Source organism: Strongylocentrotus purpuratus, unplaced genomic scaffold (assembly GCF_000002235.5).
Source record: "Strongylocentrotus purpuratus isolate Spur 01 unplaced genomic scaffold, Spur_5.0 spur5_scaffold_17, whole genome shotgun sequence".
NCBI lineage: Eukaryota > Metazoa > Echinodermata > Echinoidea > Camarodonta > Strongylocentrotidae > Strongylocentrotus > Strongylocentrotus purpuratus.
The window spans coordinates 16,382,230-16,399,901 of NW_022145602.1; the positions used below are offsets into that span (position 1 = coordinate 16,382,230).

The 17,672-nt window shown below is 42.0% G+C and overlaps 1 protein-coding gene across 1 annotated transcript; it reads left to right on the plus strand.

Moving 5' to 3' along the window:
* The first annotated feature begins 7,595 nt into the window (after window positions 1-7,595).
* On the plus strand, window positions 7,596-13,764 carry LOC100889831. Its single transcript, XM_011674446.2, has 3 exons — window positions 7,596-10,884; window positions 11,159-12,118; window positions 13,668-13,764. Exons 1-3 carry the CDS (start codon window positions 7,596-7,598, stop codon window positions 13,670-13,672), a joined length of 4,254 nt encoding a protein of 1,417 aa, XP_011672748.2. The 3' UTR covers window positions 13,673-13,764.
* The last annotated feature ends 3,908 nt before the right edge of the window (window positions 13,765-17,672 follow it).

The window sequence follows — 17,672 nt, forward strand, 5'->3', positions numbered from 1 at the left end:
CGAACTTTGGTACTCCAAGTCGAGTAATTACACCATTAAACTATGACACCATTTGTATATTTGTTTCCGAATGCCCATGTTAATATAATGCTTCCCCACCTTGAGAATATCATCTGGCGAACGATTTCATCCTTGGCATAGTGGACTGGTGGGTTGCCTTGGTTGTCTTTGATGTCCGGCTTTGCTCCATGGTCCAAGAGATAGAAGACCAGGGCCTTCTTAGGAAACAATTCATTCTGATAGAACTCTTCTGAGATCTAGAACAATTATTGATAGAGACGATGGATAGAAACGAGGCCCATGTGTTTCTAAAGATCAATCCACAAGTTCATAATTCCGAACATTTGTTATGTTTTTCTGATGGTTCGTTTTTGTTTGTAATTCCGAAAATGAAATGAGGTTTGTTATTTAAAAAGGTTTGTAATTCCGAAAAGATTTGTGTATGGTCATTTCTGCAAATATGAGCTCTATTTTTTTAAAGAATTACGAACCTTGTTTAATTTTCAGAATTATGAATCCTATTTCATTTTTCAGAAATAAGACATTTTTTAATTGTTATTATTGGACTCTACAAGATGAATGGCAATATACCCCATTTTTGCAATTGTACAGACTCATTCATTATTAAATGGCTATGCTCACTCACGTGTGAATGGTGTGATACCAATATAGGCCATTTTCGTAATGTAACCAAACTTAATACATATGAAGTCTTTGTGAAGTGCCTCAATATAAATTATTTCATTCACCTGATAAGAATAATAGTATTTAAATATTCAGAATGCAAACTGCATATATTAAGTGTTGCTAGGTAGGTCAAGCCATAATGTTTGTCCTACCTGGCAACAGCTAATGTATGCGGTTCGGATTATGTCTATTGAAAATATTTTCTATTACTATTATTCTTATCAGGTGAATTAAATAATTTGTATTGAGGCACTTCACACAGACTTAATATGCGTTAAATTTGGTAACATTACAAAAATGGCCTATTGCATAATTGTAAGTAAGCAATTTGGTTAGTGTAGGAAATTACTACACATCAATTTTCGCAGTAGGAAATGCCGTACAATCCCACGGATAGTGCGTTCAAGAGTTCATCATATTACCTTTTGGAGTGCTGGTGTTGCTTCAACTTTGCTGTCCTTCCGACCAGAAAGTCTGATGGCTTCGTGAAGGCAGGTCTGTCCGTCTATGGACTGGATGTTGAGATCGGCGCCATGAGAAACTAATGTCTCGATGATGGAGGTGTATCCGTTTTGCGTGGCTAAATGAACTGCTGTGTAGCCTTTCTCACCATGTTCTCTAACAACCTGTGTGAAACATCAGCCTAAAGAATTAAGAATCTACAAACAAAACAGCTTTTTATTTTAAAAAATTCCCCCTTTTCATAGTTTTCAATAAATGTAATCACCACATAGACTTCAATATAAAAAGGTATTAACATTTGAGCAATTATTATAATTCAAACCTGTCTGTTAAGGTAACACATGGGAAACAAAGAGAGTGGTCACTGTAGACAGGTGGCCTTCATAGAGAGGTGGCCACTAAGAAAGGTTTGACTTACATGTTTATGTACTTGAACAAGATAGGTTTTGAGAAGTCATTGTGGAATAATTTCATTTTTTTTTTCAAAATTGTATTTGTATGATTTTTGATACTTGCGAGAATGTTGATAAAAAATATGATATTTTTTTCTCATATGAAATCTATAGAAATACTAAAATAAATACCTTCTTCTCATCTTCTGTTAAACCCTCAGTATCTGCATGTCCATTTAGGGAAGCTAGCTGCAACGTATTCTGACCAGGTGTACTCAGATTTACTTCAGCTCCGTGCTCCAATAGATATTTTGTGACATCGGTATGTCCATTTGCAGCAGACAGATGCAAAACAGATGATCCCTTCTTGGTAGCCTTGCTAACATCTGCAAGTTGCTGAAGTAGACACTTCATGACATCGATGTGACCGTTCTGAGCAGCAATGTGCAAGGGAGTCCAACCGTCATTGTCTGTCGCATCAATTTTGGCTCCATGGTTGAGCAAGCCTTTCGTGATATCGAGATGACCATTCTGCACTCCTACATGTAGGGCTGTAGAACCTTTCTCCTTGGTGGCTCCGTTGACCTCTGCTCCTCGCCTAAGCAAATGCTCGGTAACGCCGCAACGGCCAATGAATGCAGCAACATGTAAAGGAGATATACCATCAACATCCCTTTTAGCTATTTCAGCTCCTTGCCCAAGTAGATAATCTACAATATGAAGATAACCCATTTGCGCAGCAACATGAAGAGCAGTCCAGCCAACATTGTTGCTTTCGTTCACGTCAGCTCCTTGATTAATCAGATACCGAACAGCTGCTAAACTGCAACCTTCTACAGCATGTTGTAATGATGTGCGACTAACTGTTCTGCAGCCTTGACTTACACGATTATCTTGAATGTCAAGATCAGACAATGTAAGTAGCCTTTGCACAACAACCATTCCACCTTTAACTGTCTTATTCTCATCGCCATCTTGATATTTGCTTCTACCAAGATCACTTTCCGGAGCACCTCTAAAGACAGTGAGAGAATCAATGAGTCTGCTAACTGCATGACCTACATGACTCTGCACACATCGCACATCATCATAGTGACCATACTGTCCATCAAATTGTAAGATGACGGAGTTCCGCATGGCTCTCTTATTTAGTTCAGAGCCTTGGCTATGCAGATACTTCGTAATGTCGATCTGACGGCAACATAACGCTTTATGGAGAGCAGTGGATCCATATGCATTGCAATTATCTGCCTCAACTCCATGACCGATTAGGAATTTGACGATATCTAAATGGCCATTAGATGATGCAAAATGTAGGGCAGTCGTTCCCAAGTTATTCCCTTTATTCATATCGGCCCCTGCACTGACCAAATATTCCACAACATCCAAGTTCCCTTTCTTTGCAGCATTATGCAAGGCACACCTACCAAAGGCATTGCTAGAATTCACATCAGCTCCTTGAATAAGCAAATATTTTGTCAAATCAAGGTGTCCATTACTTGCTGCAATGTGTAAGGCTGTCCAACCAAAAGAACCAGCTTTATCCAGCTCGGCTCCCTGACCGACTTGATCTTTCATGGCATCAAGATCGCCTCTCTCTGCAGCGGAATGAACCTCCGTCCAATGAATTATATTTGCTTTGGCCAGCTCAGCTTGCTGACTAAGCAAGGCACTTGAAACACGAACACGACCAGCAGCTGCGGCAAGGTATACGGCTGACCATCCTTTGTCATTAGCCTTATCAACATCAGCACCTTGACTGATTAATTCTGTGACAACATCAAGATGTCCTTCATCAGCAGCTAAATGTAATGCAGTCCAACCATCATAATCGTACTGGTTAAAGTCAGCACATTGACTGATTAGTTCTTTGGTCACTTCAAGATGACCAGTATAAGCAGCTAGTTGTAATGGGGTTAGACCATCAATATCAACTTTATTGACTTCAGCTCCTTGACTGATCAGAAATTTGCTGACATCAAGATGTCCTTTACTAGCAGTTGAATGTAATACAGTCCAACCATCACTATCGTCTTTATTCACTTCTGCTCCTTGACTGATCAGATATTTGGTGACATCAAGATGATCATTCTGTGCAGCTAGTTGTAATGGGGTCCTACCATCATTGCTGCTTTCATTGACTTCAGCTCCCTGACTGATCAGAAATTCGCTGACATCAAGATGTCCTTTACTAGCAGCTGAATGCAATGCAGTCCAACCATCACTATCGTCTTTATTCACTTCTGCTCCTTGACTGATCAGATATTTGGTGACATCAAGATGATCATTCTGTGCAGCTAGTTTTAATGGGGTCCTACCATCATTGCTGCTTTCATTGACTTCAGCTCCTTGACTGATCAGAAATTCGCTGACATCAAGATGTCCTTTACTAGCAGCTGAATGTAATGCAGTCCAACCATCACTATCGTCTTTATTCACTTCTGCTCCTTGACTGATCAGATATTTGGTGACATCAAGATGATCATTCTGTGCAGCTAGTTGTAATGGGGTCCTACCATCATTGCTGCTTTCATTGACTTCAGCTCCCTGACTGATCAGAAATTCGCTGACATCAAGATGTCCTTTACTAGCAGCTGAATGCAATGCAGTCCAACCATCACTATCGTCTTTATTCACTTCTGCTCCTTGACTGATCAGATATTTGGTGACATCAAGATGATCATTCTGTGCAGCTAGTTTTAATGGGGTCCTACCATCATTGCTGCTTTCATTGACTTCAGCTCCTTGACTGATCAGAAATTCGCTGACATCAAGATGTCCTTTACTAGCAGCTGAATGTAATGCAGTCCAACCATCACTATCGTCTTTATTCACTTCTGCTCCTTGACTGATCAGATATTTGGTGACATCAAGATGATCATTCTGTGCAGCTAGTTGTAATGGGGTCCTACCATCATTGCTGCTTTCATTGACTTCAGCTCCCTGACTGATCAGAAATTCGCTGACATCAAGATGTCCTTTACTAGCAGCTGAATGTAATGCAGTCCAACCATCACTATCGTCTTTATTCACTTCTGCTCCTTGACTGATCAGATATTTGGTGACATCAAGATGTCCTTCCTGTGCAGCTAGATGTAATGGCGTCAAACCCTCATTTCTGCAGTTATTAACCTCAGCTCCTCTACTAATCAGAAATTTTGTGACATTAAGATGACCATTAAAAGCAGCTGTATGTAATGGGGTCGAACCAGCATTATCATCTTTATTCACTTCAGCTCCTTGACTGATGAGATATTTGGTGACATCAAGATGACCTATCTGCGCAGCTCTATGTAATGGGGTCGAACCCTCCATTCCGCCGTGATTAACCTCTGCTCCTTGACTGATCAGAAATTTGGTGACATCGAGATGTCCAGTCCCTGCAGCTATATGTAACGGGATCACATTATTATTTCCGCCGTTATTCACCTCGACTCCTTGACTGATGAGATATTTAGTGACATCAAGATGACCATTTGAAGCTAGATGTAACGCAGTCCAACCGTCATTATCGACTTTATTCATCTCAGCTCCTTGACTGATCAGAAATTTGGTGACATCAAGATTACCATTCTGTGCAGCTATATGCAATGGTATCAAACCCTTTTCCCCGCCGTTATTAACTTCGACTCCTCTACCGATCAGTTCTTGGATGAGGTCAAGTTGTCCATTCTGCGCAGCACTGCTTAGTTCACTCTGCGAATCATCAACACGGCCATCTTGGTCATTTCCCTCCATACTGTCTCTGTGGATCAGACTTTTGGCGTTGCCTTTACGACTTACACGTAACGGGGTCTAAGTAGGATTTCCGCCGTTATTCACCTCGGCTCCTTGACTGATGAGATATTTAGTGACATCAAATCGACCATCTGAAGCTAGCTGTAACGCAGTCCTACCGTCATTATCAACTTTATTCACGTCGGCTCCTCTACCGATCAGTTCTTGGATAAGGTCAAGTTGTCTATTCTGCGCAGCACTGCTTAGTGCACTCTGCAAATCATCAACACGGCCATCTTGTTCATTTCCCTCCTTACTGTCTCTGTGGATCAGACTTTTGGCGTTGCCTTTACGACTGACCCCCTTTTTGAATATCTTCTTCCACATTCCTAATGAAACCTAAGGGTCTCTCTCCTGGCTACAAGTTCATGAATTCATCAAAATCTTTAAGGGCTGTTTTATTTTTTTTCCTACATGATGTATCTTCACATTCCACTATCAAATTCCTAGTGAAAGCTGGAAGCTGACATCAGTTTATCACCCAAACACCTAGAAAAAAAAGGAACATATTTAAATTTTCGCAAATTCGGTCAGTGGTGAGGTACATATTTTTTAAATTGGATGGAAAGGGCATATCTTGAAGTATCTCAGTCCAAAAAGGGTACGGCTTTGGCCAGGCACGATTGATCTAAGCCACTGACAGATTTTTAGAACTTTAGAGGATGCTATTTATATCATGCGTGATTATTGGAGTGAAATTTAGCTAGGTTGTGTGCATTGATAAGATTAAATACTGTAGAAGTTTAAAACAAAACGGAATTGGTATGAGAAAGTGACGGCAATTTACGGTTTTTAGGGGTTAATATTTATATAATTTAAGCGAATTTTGGCGGTAAGAGGACATTTTATATTTTTGTTTGGTCCAAAAAAAAAATCGCAACGACTCAGCCAGCCGCTGAATAAGTAGGAGGGGGGGGGGGGGGGGGGGGGGGGGGGGGGTAAGAGCACATTTTTTTTAATATTTTTTTTTGCGGGGGGTCCCGAATATTTGAAAATCGTGCCGGCCGCAAATTCGCTCAGTGGGTGGGGGGTGGGGGAGAGCACACTAATTTTTTTTTTTTTTTTTTTTTTTTTTTTTTTTTTTTTGGGGGGGGGGGGCGGGGGGGGGGCACGTTCCTGTTTGCCGGTACTTTTTTTTTGCAAATTTGGGGCTGATTTCAACTTTTTTGGGGGGCCGGGGGGGGGGGGTACCTGCCCTCTGTGCCTCCTGGATCCGTCCCTGTTGTAGACAGGTAGTCACTAAAGCAGGTTTGATTATAATTGTATAATGTAATACAGGGCTCTCTTGCAAAGCAGTTTTGATTTACTGAAGAGACCACCCTGTATATGGAACACATAATATATAAACGTATGAACGAATGCAGATATATATTTCTAACAACCAGTTATTCCATCAATCAAAGGTCACATCTCACTCTCTTTTTTTAGTTTATTCGGTTCGTTGGTCCCATTATAATGAATTCATGATCCCCATTGATACACAATACTCAATTTGGAAATTCCTTTAAAAATAAGTACGAGCGCCATTTACTATCCGATTATGTTTAAGTTAAATGCAATTTAGTATGTAACCGGCAACTACCTGAAGTTGATAGAATATATTTTATTCTTTGTAATGGATGTATCAACTTGTCAAGCCACATAGGCTTTTACAGATACACCCTATTTCATTTTCAACACAATTTACATTTAAATGTAATTACTTTGTTTCACATATTTAGGTCGATTTTTGTAATTGTTGATACGAGTTTTTCCCAATTTGACATTGTGACGTCAGAAGCGGGGTTTTTATGTGTGTGTGTGTGTAATTGGGTTTTTACAGACGTGTATCAATCAGATATGATTATTTACGTCTGGGGACCGACTTTTAACGTCACCATCCGAAAGACGTGACTCAGTTTCGAACCTGCGTCCTCGGCTGAATCAGTCAGTTTACTTCCACTGTTAGCTGGATTACAGGCGCACGCAGGTGGATTCTGCATTCAGGTCGTAGAGGGCGGGATTTGATTCTGTGGAGCTACTGATTTACGTTACACTGAATGTTTATTACACTGAACAGTCTACTGTTAATTTTGTTTTCCTGAGACAGCCCAATGTTGTAAGTAGAAAATCACTGCATATTATGATAGCTCAATATTTACTCTTAAATATTGGGAGTTTTGGAGGGCGTTTGAGAACTCAATAGACTGTACAAGTATTCCGGACAGTGCCAAACTGACCCGCCTTCTATACTAGTGCGAAGGAGATGCCCGCAAAATCTTGCAGCCTTGTAGTATTATGCCATCTGGCGAAGGGTATATGAGGGCGAAGGCCATGCTACAAGAGAGGTTTGGTACACCCTTCATGATAGCTGATGCATGGATCAGGAAAGTGACCGGAGGGCGGAAGATCACCGGACGGGACAAGAGGGCCCTAAGAGAATTCGCAGATGAACTGCAAGTTTGCTCACTGACTTTAGATGCCATGGGTTACATTGGCGATTTGTCACCACAGTTAGTCCTTGTCCAGATAGTTGAACGACTACCACTATACTTATGCGGGAGATGGCTGAGTGTGGTACGAAGAATCAGGCGAGAGGATAGACTTCCTAACATATTTGACCTGGTGGATTTTGTCCAAGGTGCAGCCGATGAGGAGAATGATCCGGTCTACGGAAGGCTTCTTACCAAAGATCAGGGCGGTAGAGGCACCTCCCAGAACAAGAAGTCGACAGGACTGAAGAAGGGTGCTTTCTCCACGACAGCCACAGGCAATGATGTGACACCACAGCTGTGTGTGATATGCAAGGAATCGCACAGTCTGTTTGGCTGTGACAAGTTCAAACGAATGCAACTAGATGACCGGCTGAAACTGGTGAGGGAAAACAGGCTTTGTTTTAACTGTTTGGAGAAGGGACACATGTCGAGATACTGTAAACTAAAGAGGGTATGTTCAGTTTACGGATGCAACAGAAAACATACTAAGTTTCTCCATCAGCAGAAACCAGAACAACCTCAGCAAGCACAAGAGGAAGCTGTTAGTCCTTCACCTGAGAAGATTGAGAGTCATGTCACAGGGGCCGGGAACATGAAGGTGCTATTGCCAATCGTTCCTGTCTGGGTTTATGCGGCAGGCAGTAATATTGGTGTAGAGACTCTAGCACTGTTGGATTCAGGCTCGACAAGTACCTTTTGTACTAAGAAGTTGGCAGCAAGAGTGAAGGCAAGTGGATTGTCCAGTATAGTGTCTGTCTCAACTCTGGAAAGAGCCAACAGCGAACTTCAGACCAGTGTTGTAAGCCTGAAAGTTGCAGCAAAGTCATCATCCAGGATGGTGAATCTCCCTAAAGTCTATACCAAGACAGACATTAACATTAATCCAGATCACATGCTAAAGAAGGAGGATGTTGACAAACTCCAACATCTCACAGATGTCGACTTTCCATCGACTACCAAACTGCAGGTGGATCTGCTGATTGGGCAAGATTATCCAGAGCTTATTTGTCCCCTCGAGATACGACGTGGTGAGCCAAGAGACCCTTATGCAGTAAGGACAGTGCTGGGGTGGACCCTGAATGGGCCGGTTCAGAGTGATGGTAGGAGGATGGCTGTGACATCACACTATATCTCAGATGAAATATCCCTTGAAGACCAATGTAAGCTGTTTTGGTCTCTAGAAGGCATTGAAACCCTCCATTGTGATGCTAAAGGAATGTCAGTCAAGGACCGAGAGGTATTGAAGCTATGGGAGGACAATGTGGTAATGAATGGAGGTCACTATCAACTGCCCATACCATTCAAAGAACGACCCCCGCCACTTTGTGACAATAGATGGATGGCCCAGCAGAGACTCCATTCACTTAGAAGACGACTTCTCAGGGATACGGCAATGCATGCTAAGTATACACAGGGCATGGCTGACCTAGTTGCCAAGGGCTACGCCGAGGAAGTTGATGAAACTCAACCGCCAAATGGAACTTGTTGGTACCTACCACATCACCCAGTGATAAATCCGAAGAAGCCAGACAAACTTCGGATTGTGTTTGATTGTGCTGCCAAGTGCTTAGGAGTTGGTCTGAACGATGTGGTGATGCAAGGGCCGGATCTGACCAACAAGTTGACTGGTGTACTTCTTCGATTTCGTCGAGCACCAATTGCCATCATGGCTGATGTGGAAGCCATGTTCCACCAGGTAACAGTCCATCCAGATGAACGAGATGTACTTCGCTTCTTGTGGTGGCCTGATGGAAGAGTGGATGAAGATCCTAAGACCAACAGGATGTGTGTGCACCTGTTTGGGGGCACATGGAGCCCCAGCTGTTGCTCGTTTGCCATGCGGCAAACAGCAAAGGACTATGGAGATCAGTGCAATACACAAGCACCAAGAGTAGTAGAGATGAATTTCTACGTAGACGACTGCCTGGTCTCTGTTGAAGAGGAAGATGAAGCTATAAGACTGGCATCAGAATTGAGAACCTTGTTGCAGAAGGGTGGATTTCGACTCGCTAAGTGGATGAGTAGCAACACAAGAGTTCTGCAAACCATACCAGTACAAGATCGGGCCAAGCAAGTGGTTGGACTCGACCTGAACTTTGATGCCCTACCAATAGAGCGTGCACTTGGTATGATATGGGATGTAGAAAGAGATAGCTTTGTCTACAAGATTCAGGCAAAGGACAAGCCTTTAACACGAAGAGGACTCTTAAGTGTTGTTTCTTCTGTCTACGACCCTTTGGGATATGCTAGCCCATTTGCACTGAGAGGGAAGTTGATTCTTCAGGAGTTGACCCGGAAGAAGCTGAACTGGGATGAGCCTATCTCTGACAGTGATGCAAAGAAATGGAAGGCTTGGATTGAGGAACTTCCACAGATGGAAGGAGTTGAGGTCAGTAGATGTGTCAAGCCTCACGACTTTGGCAGGATAACTGATTACGAGATCCACAACTTCTCTGATGCATCTGAAGTAGCCTACGGGGCTGTATCATATCTAGTGATGAGGAATGAGGAAGGAGAGGTGCATAGCAGTATCATCATGGCCAAGTCACGCCTTGCTCCAGTAAAGACCGTTACCATACCTCGACTAGAATTGATGGCAGCTACACTTGCTGTGAATATGGATGTCGTGATAAGAGGAGAGCTAGACCTGCCTGTGAAGAAATCATACTTTTGGACTGACAGTATGATAGTGTTGCACTACATAAAGAATGAACATAGAAGGTTCCGTGTCTTTGTGTCAAACAGGGTGGCTATGATACACAATGCCACAGAGATAGACCAATGGAGACATGTTGGCTCAAAGGAGAATCCGGCAGACATCGTATCCAGAGGCATGTCACCGTCTGATCTGAAGGATGATGAGAAGTGGTTTGTTGGACCAGCCTTTCTACAACAGCCAGAGGAGAGATGGCCCACATGTCCCATAGAGAAGGATGGGATCAGAGAGGATGATCCAGAGGTGAAGCCTCTAGTCCAGAACTTTGCTACAAGTGAGGGCAAGAAGTGCATTGACCAGCTCTTCATGCACTATTCGTCCTGGACGAGACTACGCAGAGCGGTAGCTTGGTGGATGAGGTTGAAGGAAACCCTTAGTAGGAATGTAAAGAACTGTACTCCAGTTAAAGAATTGAGCAGACACTTGACAGTGGAGGACTTGACCTGTGAAGAAGGGGTCGAGGCTTGCAAGGTTGGATCCTGTTTTGCAAGATGGTCTACTGAGGGTAGGAGGCAGGCTTGGACGAGCACATATCCCAGACACTGCAAAGCATCAGGTGATACTGCCTAGAAGGCATCATGTGTCAGCACTGTTGGTATGGCACATACACGAGAAGGTTGGACATCAAGGCCAAAATCATGTTTTGGCAGAACTCAAGCAGTACTACTGGATTCTGGGAGCTGGGGTCCTGGTGAGAGGCTTGTTAAGCAAGTGTGTAACTTGTCGTCGCTACCAGGCCAAGGTCGGCAAGCAGAAGATGGCTGATCTACCTGCCTTCCGAGTAGTAGCTGATGAGCCAGCATTTACACATGTGGGGATGGACTACTTCGGTCCTTATGAGATCAAGTGTGGGCGCTCTGTAAGAAAGAGATACGGCGTGATATTCACATGTATGACAACTAGAGCTATCCACATCGAGGTTGCCAAATCTTTAGACACCAGCTCATGCATTGATGCCATCAGACGCATGATGAGCAGGAGAGGACCAATAAAGAGGTTGGTCTCGGACAATGGCACCAATTTGGTAGGCGCTAAGGCTGAGCTGAGGAAGGCACTGAGTGATTGGAACGTTGATGAAATCTCAAACTTCACGGCTAATCACAGTATAGATTGGAGTTTCAACCCGCCAGGGGCCTCACATCATGGCGGTGTGTGGGAGAGACAGATAAGAACGATCAGGAAAGTACTGCATGCTCTTCTCAACGAGCAGTATTTAAGGACATGTCAGTCGGAGGAGCAGCTTCACACTCTGATGTGCGAGGTAGAGGCAATCATCAACAGCAGGCCTCTTACTCGTGTCTCTGATGATCCTGGAGATCTGGAAGTCATCACGCCCAGCAGTCTGCTACACATGAAGCAGACCTCAGCACCACCTCCGAGTAAGTCCACTGAGGGAGATGTCTTCGCCAGGAGACGTTGGAGGCAGATGCAGTACCTGGCTGATCTCTTTTGGAAGAGGTGGATTAGGGAGTATCTACCTAGTCTACAGCAACGTCAGCGGTGGCAGCAGCCTGAACGCAATCTTCAGGTTGGTGACGTGGTTCTCATCGCAGACGGAACTGTGCCGAGGTGTTGCTGGCTGATGGGACGCGTTTTAGAAGTGTACCCTGGTAAGCGGGGATATGTACGTAGCGTGAAGGTTAAGACTGCAACGTCGACACTCGTCAGACCCATCGCGAAGCTTTGTTTACTTCTCGAGCAAGAGGAATCGCAATAGACGGCTTCGAGAAGTTAGCCATTTTATTTGTTGTTTTTAGAGCTGATACAAAATAATTCCAGTTCAATTCAAGATAGGGATTACTTTAGGTAGCGTTGAGCAAGAAACATTCAACTTCTGTGAACACAGCATCTAGTTTAGGGAGCATTGAGCATGAAACATTCAACTTCTGTGGACACAGCATCTAGTTTCGCATAAATGAATTCGGTTTAGATTCGCTTCAACAAGAAGAGACTTTACTACAGTGATATTATACAGATACTTTGTGTTTCGTAGTGACTTGCTGAAATGTTTAATTGAATTGAAGCATAACTCATTTCTAGTTAGAATTCAGTTTCTAAAGATAGTATTCTGATGGTAATACAATAGTTTGTAATCAGAAGATAAGGAAAGAAATACAGGTAGTATGTCCTTATTGTCATATTATTAGTGTTCTGCTATTCGGTAAGGACATATGTTTCCATAGCAACCACCTTTTTTGGATTTAAAGGGACTGTATTTATTCAGTTAGGAAATATGTTTCCATAGCAACCACCTTTTTTGGATTTAAAGGGACTGTATTTATCGAAGTCTTGAAAATTTCAAGGGAGTGACAGTTTTGTTATAGATGTTGGCAGTGAAAGGTTTGGTAAATTCAAAGTATTCGGTTAATTTAAGGGGCCGGGATGTTGATACGAGTTTTTCCCAATTTGACATTGTGACGTCAGAAGCGGGGTTTTTAGGTGGATTCTGCATTCAGGTCGTAGAGGGCGGGATTTGATTCTGTGGAGCTACTGATTTACGTTACACTGAATGTTTATTACACTGAACAGTCTACTGTTAATTTTGTTTTCCTGAGACAGCCCAATGTTGTAAGTAGAAAATCACTGCATATTATGATAGCTCAATATTTACTCTTTTGCCTGATGTTAATGGTGATTATAATGGTGGATTGATGTGATGTATGAAATAAGATTAGAATCATAGAACATCCATACGTTTTGAATGTAAATGTACCACATATAAGTTTTGGTGTAAGTAGCGTATAAGATAATTCATGCTGGAAAAGTACGAAATATCCAAGTAAGTTTATGATATTATGAATGAGCAAGAAGCTCTATTAATGTATGACAGAATACGATTATGACTTAATTATGAACAGAAGATAATGGTCTAAATTTAGTTAGCTAGGGAAAGTAGCATTTGAGGTAAAAGGGACATTTTAGCACAAAATGACAGAAAGTAGGTCGGGTCAATTTGCATGACAAGGGTAGGCATACAGAATATGGAGTGAATATTTTGATACAGGCATCAAGGATAACAATGTCATTTATAGTTATTATTCGGTGCTATGCATTTGGAAGACAGTTTGTTGCAGCAAACTTGATTGTTTTAATTGCGTGATGCATATGTATATCAGCCATGCTGATAATTTGTTTTATCTGTTCTATCTTTTATTAAAGGTTGAACCACTCATTGGTATCATCGCAAGGGCATTGTTGTCGAGTCGTCATTGCAGTTGGGCTTAGTAATACTCATAACGTCACCGTTCCTACAGTAATTATGTACATTGTAAATGTTTACAACCTGTTTTTCATTATAGTATTCATTGTCACTATTCTATGATAACTATTCCGATCTGTATTTGACCTTTAATACCTATACATAATAATAATAATAATAATAATAATAATAATCTTAAATAATTTTGGTAGCATGGTAGCAGCAACTCCCGTCTTTTAACGTATTTTGGTATGACGCGGCCGGGGTTCGAACCCACGACCTCCCGGTTGTGAGGCGGACGCTCTACTGACTAAGCCAACACATGACATTACATTACAAGATAAACATCAGAAGTGAATCCTACTCCCTTCAGGAGCTGGGAATACACCTATCATGCATCATCATGGTACATTGGACTCAAAAGTTGTATGCAAATCGCCTAACATTGCCCGAATGTTGACAATTTCTCTCACGACATGAGATCACGAATCATCACCATTACCATCAACATGACCATCAACAACAACAACAGCAAATCTTCCCCTTCGACAAATACCCCCTAGGACAACTACCCCCTAGGAAAACTAACCCCTAGGGCAACTACTCTCTAGGACGACTACCCCAGATAACTACCCCCTACGACAACCATCCTCTAGGATACCTACCCCCTGGACAACTATCCTAGGGGGTAGTTGTCCGGGTTAGATGTCCGGGGGTAGTTGTCCTAGGGGTAGTTGTCCGGGTGGCAGTTGTCCGGGGGTAGTCGTCCTAGAGGGTGGTAGCCCTAGGGGCTAGTTGTCCTAGTGGATAGTTGCCTAGGGAGAAGTTGACTGGGGGCGGTTATCCGGGGGATGGATGTCCAGGGGGTAGGTGTCCGGATACGGTTCATGATATATAATTAGGATAAGGGTTTCTGTAATATATACATAGATTGTATGTAAGTCTATTCCGACGAGCTTATATAGTGGCTATTGCTTGGATCAACCAAATTTAGAGGTAACGAGTCAAAAATTATATATTAATTGTACTCACTGTTTGCCTAGATCCTGCTAAATGCGAAATGAATCGTGGAATGAGGCGTCGAGTCCTTTCCTCAGAAATATTTATCCAATCATAGCCGACTTAAAAGGACTCACACGTAAGCTTACACAGTTCAAATAAAAGTAAGTGGCAACAAGTGACACGAGAGGTCTCTTCTAGAACGCGTTATAAAGGTGTCTATAATGTCTCTTTCGCAAGATAAGAGGAGAGTTTGTCTCTGGGTCATGAATCCGCCGTGTCAGATGTAAAAATATGTAGTGTGTCGAAGAAAATGATCTAGAAATCAAACTAATGCAGATTCCATTTGCAGAAATGTGCTTCGATCCATCAGATTTCCATGTATAAGTGATGGATAACCGGTATGAAATGAAAGACATAGGCTGCGTGAGTCTGTATTTCAACATCTGGTGACGTGGCATTGAGCAGTTACCAATGCACTGAGTCAGTTGGATCATGTGGTACAAAAACGATACCAGAGGCAAATACAAATAACTAGAGCGAATAAACCAAACAAAAGAATACATATCTCTTGCTTAGTGAGTCGGTCCTGATGGACAATGTGAGGCAAATAGCTTCATGTGATAAAGTGGCCTGGGCATTTTGCTCAACGAGTGGAAATCTTAGTCTTTTCCCAGACAGAGAAGAAACTACTTTAAAAGACGATGGGGGGGGGGGGGGACTTCAATATATATCTATTGCCATTGCATCTGAGTAATTTTCCCGACTTTTCCCGAAATTCAATCACTTAAATCTACTACACTAGCGAATCTAGACAACGCAAAATCTTCTGTTGCAAATCTAATCATGTTATAGGGGGGGGGGGAGGGGTGGGGTTAATAAAAGGCCAGCATTTGGTTTCCCAGTAACTATTTGATTATGTTTTGAATTTTTACAAACGAATTTCGTTTTGTTTATGATATGTATACATGTGTTTATTTATTGGTACCTAAATCTCAGGGAATTTATACTAAAATTAGGAACTTAAACTCAACGATAATTGCCCCACAATATTTGAGAAAACCCTTCATGAAATTCGAATGGAGCAGAAACAAAAATATCGAAGCGCAATGTAGGCCTTACTTTGTCTCTTCTTTGTCATTTTTGGCTGTGAGTGTTCGTGAAGGGGAACGCATTGATGTGGTGTGTGTGTGTGTTTGTGTGTGTGTGTGTGTTATTTTGGATGTGAGAGGTGGTGCTTTGTTTGGGGGTTGGGTAGTAAGGGAGGGGGGTTATAATTTGTTTCATATTATAACTGATTTCATTCCACGCACAAAAAGCGATCGTAATTTGTGAATTGTACACGTATTAAAATGCGTTTCATGGGGCTCCGCCTCTGACCCCCCCCCCCCCCCGCCGGGAATTGCCCCTGGACCCCACGCCAATTTACGCACCACTTGCTTTGCTCGCTTTGATCGTAAATACTTTAGCCCCCCTCCCCACTTTGAAAAACGTTGCCAGCTCCTGCGTATCATGTAAGAGTGGTGGTGATGCAGATTTTTTTTCTGCCCCCCCCCCCCCCAACGTTTTTGCTCATTACGCCACTGCTCCCTCGTCCCTAGCATTTTGTCCCCCCGGTCACCAAAAGAAATCGCCGCCCCTGATATCATGCCACAGTATCGTAGGTGAATAAGATATTTCATACAGCTGGGCTTGTATCAAGGGTAACAGAAGAAAGAAAAACACATTTGAAAGGAACTTTCTGAAAGGAAACGTACCTGGATTGAAATCATTTGTAACGATTTTCACGCTGGTAGGTTTTCATGAAAAACGAATCATTTCATGATCACCGATTGTGACCTTGAGGAGCGTGGGTGCCTAGAAGCTCAAAAACATGTTTGTCGAAGGGATTCTTTAGAGTAAAATTACAATGGAAAAATATCTGAAGTGATAAGCATGTCCAAATTTGGGTATTATTTCGTTTCGCTTTGATACAGACATTCCTCGCTAATATACGAGAAAACTCAGACAGACATGTACTGAAGTGAAAACCGGAAACAATATTTTGGCTTCTGTTTATGACATTTTACCTGATATTCAGGTCCACCATCCTTAACAAGATTTCACATTTATATATGTATCATAATATAGTTAAGGAAATAAGTGGAAACCCTCAAAACTTAATACCGAATTACATTTATGCATTTAGCTTTGGTATGCTATACTTGAACCTAAGAGGGCTTTTAACCGTTAAGCTGGTGTTAATTAGATTGCGAAAACCCGATTTTTACAGATTTTTCTTTCTTTCGCAGCGTTCTACATTAGTTAAAGAATATCAGAAATTAACAAAGTATATCTAGGCATATATATCATGTTTATGGTGAAAAACACACGGTCCTTCAAGTGATCAAATTGAACTCCTCCGTCCCGGGTACAAAACATTACAGATATGTGTGCTTATGAAGAATTTGTTTGCAATTTATTTAGGCTCTGGCATACTCTAAAATAAGATACCGACGATCATTAAGCTATGTAACATATACTCTAACCTATGGTTCAATTTTGTACTGCTATTAATCTGATGATGTTGCGAATTTGGTATAAATTGATGCAGAAAACAAGATTATTTTGTTTCAAACATCAAGTTATAACAAAATTGCTAGATATTGCTTCATAATACAAATAGATTTGGGTGAAAGATCAGATGAACAAGTCAGGACGTATGCTGTGGCACAAATGGCCTTCCATACTAATATAATCATGTAGGGTATAAAATGGCATCTAAAATGCCAAACCCCTCTCTCCTTGACAGATTTTCAAAATTCGGCTTCGACATTATGAGATACCGTGCTTTTGGTCACCCAGGCTTGCACGATTTCGAGGTGGAAAAAAGAACGGAAAGGGGACGAAAAGCGTTCTGCAAAATGACGCCATAGATAATGCTTGTTATATTATTGTGTGGAAACCCAGTAGTAGACCAGCTAAGA